General features: G+C 42.4%; 1 protein-coding gene across 1 annotated transcript; it reads right to left on the bottom strand.

Annotated features, from left to right (window-relative positions):
• Positions 1-278: 278 nt before the first annotated feature.
• LOC144769320 (inositol 1,4,5-trisphosphate receptor-interacting protein-like 1) lies at positions 279-1,766 on the bottom strand. Its single transcript, XM_078653393.1, has one exon. It carries the CDS (start codon positions 1,764-1,766, stop codon positions 279-281), a length of 1,488 nt encoding a protein of 495 aa, XP_078509519.1.
• Between the last annotated feature and the right edge of the window lie 10,488 nt (positions 1,767-12,254).

The following is a 12,254-nucleotide window of genomic DNA, read 5'->3' on the forward strand; positions in this document are numbered from 1 at the left end:
TTTCATCATTCTCAAATCTCCTCCCTCCATTCAAAAGGCATCCCAATCCTGATTCTTCCGACAAAATTAAGAAATGTGGTATGTAAGCATGCATTTCTGCCACAGCACCACTAGGATCTTTTTCACTTAAAACAACATGCACACGAGAATATTAGCACAGCAGATCCACACATGCTTTATTAATTGATTATACTTTGTATCTCCCTTCCCAACTGCAGGGACCATTATTTTTAATAGAATTAACAGTGATGTATCTTTTATTTGGAAGCCAAATCTCTTTAAACTCTCTCAGTGTTCAAACATGCCAAAATTGATATCACTGCTTGAAACTCTTTGTTGGCCTGGGCACAGATCCTATGATCTAAAAGCAGAGGGCGGAGGAGATTTAGGGGCTCAGTGTTCCGATGTTCTTGTGGAATTGTGATCTCAAGTGGTAGGCTAGGGTTTCCAATTGAGAAGTGGTCAAGCCGTTTCTTACTAAGGCTTTGACCAAGGTAGCACAGAATATCCTGCATTCTCTCTCTAATCTTCTCTGGGTACCAGGCATCTGGAGGTAGCATTATCAGTAGATGCATAAGAGAAGTCTTGAAGTGGTATGAATTAAGAAAGCTTTGGTTGGTTGGTATTGTCATCATCTTCAGGTGGGCTAGAATGCTGAGGCACTTAAGGTGGCAGCTGTTTTCTGGAATAAAGTCCCTTATCAACTTCAGGAATTGGCGTTCATAGACAGTGAAAGATTCTAACCAGTAGACGCCAGAGACATCACCCATGTTTGTTGCCTGGTTCACAAGGTAGTTGTGGGAGCCTGCACGCTGAATGGCTGGGGTAAAGTTAATGTACAGCATATGCCCAGATTTGAATACTAGCTTTAATCTACATGAGGTGGAAGGCACAGTGGTGAGTGTAAAATCATATCTGCAGCAAATGATCCTCCAGGCTTTGCTCACCAGGGTGTGGAACCATGTATGAACTTTCTGTGTGTCTAAAAAGCTGTTAGTACAGAGGAGCATCTCTAAAGGTGTCAAGTTTCCTTTCTTATGACATGAGCATGGCACGCCCCTATTCCTAATCATGCAATCTGATTCTGTACTGACAACATAACACCCTCGTTTGTTGGGATTGCTCTGCCAGCATGCAGCTTTCACTTGGAAGGTATAACCATGTGGAGGATAAAATGGCACCAGAACATCAAAGGTTGGCTCCTTCTTCCAACCCCACTTCTCAAAGGTGCTACCCACACCAACTCCATCCTTTAGGATTACACCACTCTCTTTCTTGCATATGATTTGACAAACCTCTAGAAGGTTACCTGTAAACACCTTTACAAACTCAAACCCACGCTTCATATCATGCACCTCACTATGAACCTCTTGGTTGTAGAAATTTTCAAGAGTTGCACTTTCTGGATAGTCACTGAGATGGAGGAGTGTCAGTGGTGTCATGATATCCATACCATTGGACCCAATCTCGTCCTCAATTGGGAGAAACATGAGATTTTGCTGATGGTACTTCCACCAAATGATAACAATGAGTACACCAAAGAGCCCCATTCCCCAAGAGCTTGAGGTTTCTTCCTCTTCCTTCATCTTCCTCCTACTCCAGAGTACCTCCCATTTTTCGTCCTCTTCATCATCAAGGCTTCCACATTCAAACTCTTGCCAGAACTTCTTCCTTTGGGCTTGCCGTAACTTCTCATGCTGCCACAACTGGGATCTCTCCTGAACGTCATCGTTATTTTGCAGTGGAGAGTGGTGCAAAATCTGCATAATTACAGCTAAGAAAAATAAACCAACTAGGGTCATGGGACAGTGATGACATCTGGTAAGGCTGCAGAAAAAGACATAAAAAGACATATTAAAACAAATATTAACAGTGGTGTGATACAATGTATGACTAATGTACTACCTCAGTTTTGATTTTTCACATACACCTATAAAAATATTAACTGCAGAATATATAACGGTATCGTGAAGGTCACTATTTATCTTAACTCCCCCATTCTATACCTTGGCAATATATATTTTGTACCGTGGCAATATATATTACGAAGGTAAAAATATAATATTTTATATTATATACTTTTGCTTGAAGGAATCTGCACACGATAATTAATACATGAAGAAGTAATATTTCAAACATGCACCATACGAAAGGGAGAGGCACCGACTTCTTTCATTGGAAATTTAGTATTTTCATTTTTAAATGAACCACAAAGAAAAAAGAATACCAAATATAGACACATTAGAAGTGTGCTAGGTCCTTCAAGCAACAAATTGTACTTGAATTGTAAACCTTTCTGAATTAATGCCCGCTAAGTAAGTCTAGGGCCATTTGTTATTTATAAACCTTCTAATTGGTCTATATTATAAAAATACAAAGTTTCCTATGAAAAAAGTGGGTGCCTCTCCCTTTCGCATGGTGCATGTTTGAAATATTACTTTTTCATGTAGTAAATATAGTGTGCTGATTCCTTCAAGCAACAAATTGTACTCGAATTGTGAACCTTTCTGACTTGATGCGCGCTAAGTAAGTCTAGGACCATTTGTTATTTATACTATATGATACTCAGGTCTGCAGACAGTGATTGGCTTACCCCATTAGTTTGTAATGGTCCTTTCATTAGTTCAGCATCAACCAGGACGACATTATTCTGACATCAGACTTATTTGACCTTCTTTTTGTTTGAACAGATAATTCTTGGTAGTGATTCTATCCCTAGAGCTTAATTTGATTTCATTTTAAAGAGATGCCAATAACTCCATTGCCTCTATGTAAAGGAAGACTGACACGTTATAGGTAGCGTTTGTACAACATAAACAGTAAATAAAGAACTGAATATATATATAAAATAAAATAACTACACGTATCTTTCGCTAGCTATGGCCAGCGGTATGCTCAGAATCGCCTTTTTTATTTAACAGAAGGATTGCAACGCTAGCGGAACTAAAACAGTGACCGAATTGGCACTGAGTAGTGGGTGATGTGACAAATTCAGGAATTGGGTGAGCATGAAATGAGATAAAGTGGACATCCGCTGCTTGGGGTTTCTCTTCGTTCTAAGACAGAACAGATCCTTGCATGCACTATTCAACCTGCTGGAGACACAGACCGGGAGTCTGAGCTAGTTACCAGGAATATACAACCTCTCCATGCTGAGGTCAACTTTGAGATTTGAAGGGACTTGTGAGGAGGGAGTATCACATGCTTGGCTCCTTTCCTTAGGCCAGGGTACTCACCAGCATGCTTACACAATTCTGGAGTGTGTCAAGAATAAGGCACATATTCCTGCGATAGCTCATGTTTTTCTCAATCTGCAGTAGGACACCAAATACTATGCACCCCTTTAATCCCCTGACCAATTTGCTTTAAAACCAATATCTTCGGTGCCAGTTGATCAATCGTTTATTTGCATGCATCCTTCTGGTCCCAGGAGAACTGTAAGTATGATTCACGTGTTTCCCCTCCTAGTAATAGCCCAAGTGAACAATGACATTCCACCAAGGGAACGTAATGGAATGTTTCGGCCATAAAAATGTAATCATGACCATTTCGTGGTCTACTATTTAAATCCTCTCATTTTTGTAATATCTGATTATATGTTCTTCATTATTTATTTTGATTGAAGGGATTGATAGGGTAATGATGTCCCTTGAATTACTGTTTTCAGATATTAAAATGAAGGGTGTTTCAATAAATACATAGTTACCAATTTTTAGGCATTTTTAGAGTAATACATAATCATTGATTTTGTGCAGATGATTGCCACACTAGAGCAGTCCTATTATAAAGGTGGCAACAATAGCAAATGAGGGGCTCGTGAGGAAGAGCTATGACGCACCTGCTAGTGATCCATGATGCACCAGCCCAGTTCATACCATAGGGGACCTGTAAAAACAACAGATGGAGTTCATGGAGGACTGGGACTGGTAGACCTCAAAGGAGAGTCACCACTGGTTGAAATAGGTGAGACCATACACAGGAACGAGTTACGTAGTGGGCTTGATCTTCCACTTCTTCTAGAGAATCCCTTTTACGAACCCACAACAGGAAACATGTGGACAGAAATGCCTCTTGAGAAACCCCACCCGCCTGCTTTACTATTACCCATCAAGGTACACTCACCAGTGACTACTCGCTCTATGAGTTGACATGGAGGGCAAAAAATGATCGATTTGGATGCAGCCAATATGATTCGCCAGTGGCTGAGATTAATTCAAGTATGAAATAAGAAGTCGGGTAACGAACCCCGATTGCACAGCCAAACTCCAGTAGGGAAATAATCCGATAGTATTCGATCAATAAACAACGATGATCCTTAGGATAATATTTATTCAACACTGTATCTTGAGATCAGATTCAGATTCTTCCAACAAGGTGGTTATAGAAACTAAATGGTAGTTCAAACTCCATTTCAATTACATTTTTACTTCTATGCTGGTCGATCAGACAGCGATACCCTGGTCGTACGCAAAATAGTTGAAATATTTAACTGCAGTTTATAATATTGGGGTGCAGCTGACTCCAGCCTTCATTCAAGTATTCCATTCATCACCTTGTATGCCCAGACGTGGGTCTCAGGATCACTGTGCCACTAGAACTAAGCTATACTTGGCTGAAGAGCGCTAATTAGGGTGAAACCAGTCCTAGGTTACTTGTGTTACAATTCAGGGAGGACCCAGCCAGGCAGTTTGGGCTGGACTGTTCCCATGGGGAGAAGGGTCAAGACTGACTCGCCTATGGCTGGGTCCACACTGAGATGGCATAGTGGGCAAAAAAATAATAGATTGGGATGCGGCCCGAAGGATTTCCAGTGCTTGAGACCAATTTATGCATTCCATCCATCACTTTGTTGTTTTTACAATTTCTTAGGAGAGGAGGGTATGGATCCGGAGCTGAGCCAATTAAGAGCCTGGTATGCATTTGTCTGTATATGTGTATGCATGTGATAAGATATATGTCTGTGTCTCTGTGACATTGTGCCCCTCCCTATTATACTCTCCTAACATAACATTACTTCCTGGACGTTTTGCCTGGTGTCAAAAACCACCAAAATTATATGCTATCCTCACCCCATCATAAGTAGTTCATATTTTGCATTATTGCATTCGTTCATGCATAATAGTGGCAGTGGCATAATCATTGTCATCCTTGACTTAATTTGGGTATTCAAGGTCTAGGAGTGACATTCGGAGATTTATCACTGTCCTATTAAGAGTGTGACTAGGCTCCTTTAAGCCATCCACAGCATAATGATGGCTGTCCCTCACACACTATTAGCAATGACTGATATATAGTGTGTATCCTAGCCTTTATGGTGTCCAGCCTTTATGCATTGGTGGCCTTGGTATATTGATGGGCATTATTCGCATATTACAGGCATCATTGATGTTATGGTGAGCACCCACGCCCTATGACTGTATGAGCAAGGTATTTAAAGAAAATGTGTCTACGAGGCATTTATATATGTGAGTAATTAATGTAAATGACAACCTGATATTTTGGGGGTGCATATTTTCAATAAATCAAAACTTTCCTTTTGAAAGCAAAATTCTCGAAAAAAAGTTTGTCGGAAATGGATAGTTGTATTTAATGGAAAATGTGTATTTTCGGCAGCTGATAAAGAATAAAATGTTGCGATTCCACCACACGATCCATTCCATTCATGGCCACATGACACTTGGCGGATGGTCGGTCATCCATCAGGTTTCTGAGTAGATTACTCCATCCCCGTGATGGAGGTGCCACCCATCTGATTTAGAAATGTCTGCTGGCCTAGTGGACATTTTTTGCATTGACAAAAACCGGTCACATCGGTTCCTGACAATGCATTGTACGGTTGGCATACAGCTCTGTCAGCAGAGCAGTAAATCAAATTTATATTTTTTGTAATCTTCAAAAGGAAAATCCCAAAGCTGTTTTTTATTTTTTAGAATAAAAAAGCAATGCTCCCCTCAGGCAAGTGTAGCATTGTGCACTTTTCAATGCCCCTTACTGTCAGGTTTTTACCTGGCTGTGATGGGCATTAAAAACTGTTGTATGTCTTTCCATCCAAATAACGCATACATATATCCAAAGCTCCAACAGGCCTTACTCCATCATGCCATCAAAGTTGTTAGACCATGGAGGAGATGTAGTAGTTTCTGCCGTCGTCATACTATGGTTCATCCAAATTTAAATCAGGCAGGCGGATCATAACGTTGGTCGGAGGGGGAAGTAACTCATTGCAATGGAGTTCCCTCTTTTCCAAGATTTAAATAGGGCCCTTAGTCACACATAGCATAGACTACTTTCTGTGATGGGAATGGTTGTTTCCTGAGGTGGTCCATTGTGAAGTCTTGAAGAGTGGAGTAATTGATCATGGCTGACATAGGGGATATAGGGTGCAAAAGCTTGGACCTGCCAGATTACATTTGGGTGCAATGGCAAGAAGGTAGGCTCGGGAAGATATCATTACAACCATTATACACACGTATTTGGAGGGAGGTAAACTATCGATAAATTCAGCAGGCATAGCTTCAGGGGGGGGTGCTTAAGCACTATGAACGGGCGACGGCCTCCTTGGCTGAGAGCTCCTGACTGGCTCCGGATCGTGCGGGGCCCCTCCCTCTACTTTACAGTGGGGCACCCTCAAGTTTCGTTACAACACTGCCTGCAAAATGTGTCAAATGCTCACATGTTAGAATTTGAGGGTGTTCTCTGAATTTACCAGGTCTAATCTCTGCTGCCACTTCTCACCAATGCACACATCAAGCTCAGTCCTAAATCTAGCGCTTCAGACAGTTCGCTGTAGCAAGTTTAATCTGTGGGTACAAATGCCCACAGAACCTGACTATTGATATCATATTTCTATTTATGCCCACGAATTCAATTTTTGCAGTCCTAGGTTTCCCCCTGGCTCCACACAACTGTCTTCTCTCTCACAATTAAAAGAACGAACCCATGAGCATCTTTCAGCCAAATATCAAACTAATTATTAATTTATATTGTAGACGAGCATCACACTGGGCAACTACCCCTTTATGTATTTCTTGCAACATTATTCAGAACCAAGCATGTCTGCCAGCTACATTTTGAGGTCAACTGTATTTATTTTATACAGCGTGCAATACTATATGAGCTTTGGAATATGCCTCCGGTGGGAACTTTGTGTAAGACTCACTGTGATATGTTTTCGATATGCAATGTAGTGCCATAGCATGTGGAACCTTTATACTGCCACATTGTTTGGACATAATATCACTGGGACTATATATTACTATTGATAGTCAAGCATTTAACCGAAACTAAGTATGACTCCAATGGATATCGACCATCTGACACTGAAATTTGCCTACCAGCTTCTCCCACCCTCAAATCAAGGTTATCTCTACTGTAACGTAACCCCATCCGGAAAGCGTACAGCGAGGAATACCGTGTAATCTTACCTAAGGATTATAATGTCTTCAGCGACTCAGCAGTGTGTGGGGCCCACAGGAGCACGCCCCGCTCCTTCAGCTTCGTATTGCCATAGCATCGGTGATGTCAATTATGAGCTCACTACAGTGAGTGATACCAGCAGGAGCCCAACACAAGATGGCGAGACATGTTTAACCCACTCCTCTTGCTTCGTTCTAGTGCCAAGGAGCGCAAGTGATTCTCAACGGAGGCCAGGCATAGAAAGAATAATAGAATGGCCCGACAAATTAATAATATCAAGAACACAAATTATTGTGACATAAAATCCTATACAAAAACACACATAAATATCGAATATAGTTTTCTTTTTAAAAAAAATCAGTATATAATTTCTCCAAGTTTAAAAAAGATATTGTATGTAATAAGCTAATCTTAAATCAGAGACAGTTGAAATCTGCGACAGTTTGTTATACCTAGATTGTGTTTTGATATGTAAAATGCAATTGGATGACTTTTGGAAATTAAGGTCCTTATTTACACGATTTTGCCGTACGTAGGGCAGTGTCGCGAGCAGGGCCAGACTGGCCGTAGCGGGCACCGGGCTTTTCCCCTGAGGGTCACTAGGGTGGGAGCCGTTTTGTTACAGGGCTGTTTTTGCAGCATAGCTGCAAAATCGGCCCCTGTAAAAAAATCGTCCAAAACTGGCCCTGGCAAACAGCTCAGCCGCTCCCAGGGAGGCCGTCCAAGCTCTTTGCCAGGGCCAATTTTGGTTCTCAGACCGGCCCTGGTCGCGAGCCTTCCTGCTGCACAGCCCTACGGCAAAGGAAAAGGGCAGGAATGCTCTGTATCTATTAGGTACAGTGCATTCCTGTCCTTTCCCCCTGTACAGGTGCATAATGGGCTGCCATACGCCAATGAAGGCGCCTTTGCAAGGGTGCCTGCATTGCAGGCATGATTGTTTTTGTGCAGGAAGGGAAACCTTGTACAAAAACAATTGCAAGAGGCTTTTTCCTCTTTCTATGTGTGCTACACACATAAAACAGAGAAAAAAGAGGAGAAATAAAGGTATTTCTCCTTGTTGCACCGTAAGATTTTTGGTGCTGCCTCAGAGTTACGATTTCTCATAACTTTGGTGCAGTGTCAAAAAGCCATGGGTGTTGATGGGAATGCCCCCAGCAACACCCAATGCCCCCCTTTTGACACAGAAAACTGCATTAAAGTGAACTTAGTGCTCTGTGGTAAATCTGGAGCAGGCCCCTGCGCCACGAAGCGTCGTAAAAAGTTACGCTCCAGTGGTGCAGCCTCATTATAAATGAGGCCCTAAGTATTTTTTTATGTCACTGCAAGCCTGTAACATACTTGATGTGTTGAGTATTTTGCATTTAGGGTGAAGAAATGTCTAATCAATAAAAAGTTCCATCAAAAGTGGAAATGTCAAACAAATGTACCCTCTGTGGTGTTAAGGGGGCGCAACAAGGAGAAATATTTCTATTTCTCCTCGTTTTTTCCTCTTTCTATGTGTGGTGCATTCTGCACTGCCCTGCGCCAAAACCTCGTAAATGAGGCACTTAGAAAGGCAGGTAGAGGGGCACTCCTACAGTAGGAAATCATGCCTAGAACTAACTGCCAGGAAATGCAGTTAACAGCTTCAGAGAGGACGTGCTTGGAATCAGTGCTGAGTAGAATAGGAAACTTCATGAAGGAAAACACTGGTAGAGTTTCCTTTTTTTTTTAAAAACCTTTTTATTGACATTGCGAGAGACAGAAACAAAGTAAAAGAAATAAAGCCATTCATTTCAAACTCAAAAAAGAAAAAAAAACAATTCACTAACAGATATTAATGCAGAGATATAACTTATAGTAAATAATTCATATAACATAGATACATATCCTAGGTGCATAACTTTTATAGTTTTAACAAAGCTTTAGAACAAAGAAGGTCAGTTCTCGGAGTTTAACAACATTCCCCAGATACTCTCAAATTTCCTCACAGAACGAGGTCCTCTTATTTTTGCAGATTCCATCGTTAAGATTTCATTAACTAATGACCACCACTCCATAACATGTGGAGGTTTCGTAGAAATCCAAGCCCTCGCGATGGTCAGTCTTGCACAAGCAACTAAAATGGTGTTTAGATCTTTATGAGGGCTACTTAAGTCCTGCAGGTCTAACAAGACCGTGATAGCTGAGAAGGGCGAAAAGATGATCTGCCTTTGATTAAGAATGCGTTCTATTCCCTTCCAGAACTCAGACAATACAGGGCAAGAAAAAAGCATATGCTCCTGATCTGCTGCAAAAAGATCGCATTTAGGACATTTAGTACGATCATTATATAAATTAGTAGGTGTCCAGCGTGAAATTCTTTGTGGGGTATAGTAAAGTTCACAAACAGTTCTGTATAACTGTAGTCTTAAACTAGAAGACTGAACCACCCGATTGAGTTGACACAGAGAGGCTGATATCTGATTTGGACTTATATTAACACCCATTCTGGTAGTCCATTTCGCTGCTAGCTTAATACAGTCATCAGTTTTGATCCGATTTAAATATTTATATCCCTCACTAATAAGCGATTTAGTCTTATTGGAGTAAAGACACTTCATAATGTCAGAATCTGCAACCTCATTAATTTTCATTTTTCGGACAAAGAAATACCAGATTTGAATATATTTAAAATACATATAGTCATTCAATTTGTACAATAGTTTGAGTGATGTAAAATCAAGAAATCCGGCTGAGCCATAAAGGTCACCTAAGGTATTATTACCACAACTGGCCCACATCGGCCCGGCACCATCCGAAAAAATACCAGGTAGTCCTGGATTGCCCCCATATCTGGTAGAGTTTCCAAAGAGAATCTGGAACCTTTGGTGTCAAAGCTAGGGGAGTTTTGTAGCAGTTTTGCACCATTGCCCTGTCTGAGGAATGTTTATAAGGGGGCAAGCCTTTTTGTCTTAAGATTAATAAATTGAAAAAAACAACAATTGGTAGAGTTTCGGTATCGCTTCAGTGAACCTCAGTGTTAGACCTGACACCATTGGCTTGGGTCTCCCTTCCATTTTTGCTGTTGCCTCATGTATTGTTGCTGGTGTTAGATGCTTTGGGCACTGTGCCACTCCTATTCAGTGCCACAGTACAAGTGCTCCCTATTGTAAATTGATGTATTAATCAGTGGTTCCATGTTTGGCTATTAGGTTTACTTGTCAGACCCTAGTCTACTGCACTGAGTGTGCCCAGGGCGCGTAAACAAATGTTGCTGTTGGGCCTGCAGCACTGGTTGTACCACCCACAGAAGCAGTCTTGTAAAATGTGTCTAAGGTCTGCCATTGCAGAGCCTGAATGCAGTCTGGTACTGTCCTGCTGACTGGGCAAGTGCACCCACTTGCCAGTCCCCAAACCTTCCCTTTTCTTCATATCAGTCACCCCTATGGTAGGCCCAAGGGCAGGGTGTATTGTAAGTATAAGGGAGGACAAGCCCTGCTGTGTGTGGCATGTCTTAATAGTGAATTACAGCCATTTTCGTTTTTCACTATAGCAAAGTTACCCATTTTCCATAGGCCAGAATGGGCTGTTAGATTATTACATGTTTATAATCCTAACTGTCTCAGAGAACATGGTAGAAATTCGAGTTTAGTATGCCTGAACTCAGCATGATAAAATACATCTTTTAGCAAATTTGATTTTAACATTCTGTGTTTGCAAATACCACTTTTAGAAAGTAGGTATTTGCTTGCCTAACCTTTCAAGCCTGCCTCTACTAGGTTGTGTATTCCTTTGTCTGGTTTTGTGAGTGACAGGGCTGGGGGAGTCTAAGAGACAGGATGAGTCAGCCCAGGGGTAAATAGAGAAATCTGCATCTAGATGGGAGGGAGGAGTTGCTCCTGAACCTTGAATAGGGCTGTGCCTGCCTTCCACAATGCCGGCTCCACCTCCTGGGAAGCGGCTGATGTCTCTGCCCTGCACACTGAAAGAAGAGAAGGAGTCCTGTAAACAAAGTGTTCCAGGACTGCACTTGCCTTCCACAATGCTGGCTCTACCTCCGTTGGGGCATCTGATGTTTCTGCCCTACACTGTGCAGGGAAAGGAGAAGTCTGGTAAACAGAGTGCTTCAGAACTGGTTTGGACTGGGCAAAGGCCCCTCTCCCCTCAGAGAACAAAGGATTTTGGGGTATAAGTATTGGGACCCTGACCCCATGAAATTAGATCAGTTTTGGACAACAAGAAGAAACCTTTACTGAGGAGAGGAACCTGAAGAAACTGAGGAGAGACTATTCCCAAGCTGAAGTGCTCCTTGGGGGATTGACCTGCAGTGGTTGCCTTACTGCCAAAGGAAGGAGAAAGGAACTTTGTGTACTTTGCTTTCAACTTGTGAAGGATCTCCAAGGGCTTAGGAAAGAGCTTGCCTCCTGCTGAAGTCTCAGGGACAACAGACTTCACCCCCAGCTCCCCAGAGTTCTTTTGGAAGTGCCTGCTGCTGTTTTGGGCTTTCTGAGGAACGGTGTGTTGCAAGGAGATGGAGGCGCGCCTCATCGAGGAAGAAGCGTGTCGCCGTCCCATTGCCTGCCGTCGCAACTCCGAAGGAGGATGTCGCCACTGGAACTGTCGCACTGCACCGCATTGAGAAAAGTGTGCTGCAACGAAGAGGAAGCGTGTCGCTGCTGCTGACGTCGCAACTCCGAAGGAGGGTGTCGGCACTGTAGCCGTCGCATTGCACCGCATCGAGAGATGAGACTCGCAACGAGGTCGGAGCGTGTCACCGTCGCTGTGCCTGCCGTCGCAACTCTGAAGGAGTGTGTCGCCGCTGGAACTGTTGCACTGCACCGCATCGAAGAAAAGTGCCTCGCATCACCGAGAAGCGC

This window comes from Lissotriton helveticus, chromosome 7, assembly GCF_964261635.1.
Source record: "Lissotriton helveticus chromosome 7, aLisHel1.1, whole genome shotgun sequence".
NCBI lineage: Eukaryota > Metazoa > Chordata > Amphibia > Caudata > Salamandridae > Lissotriton > Lissotriton helveticus.

What these genes read in the sequence shown, in the direction of transcription:
- LOC144769320 (XM_078653393.1), bottom strand. Translation starts at nt 1,766, where the DNA reads ATGCAGATTTTGCACCACTCTCCACTGCAAAATAACGATGACGTTCAG.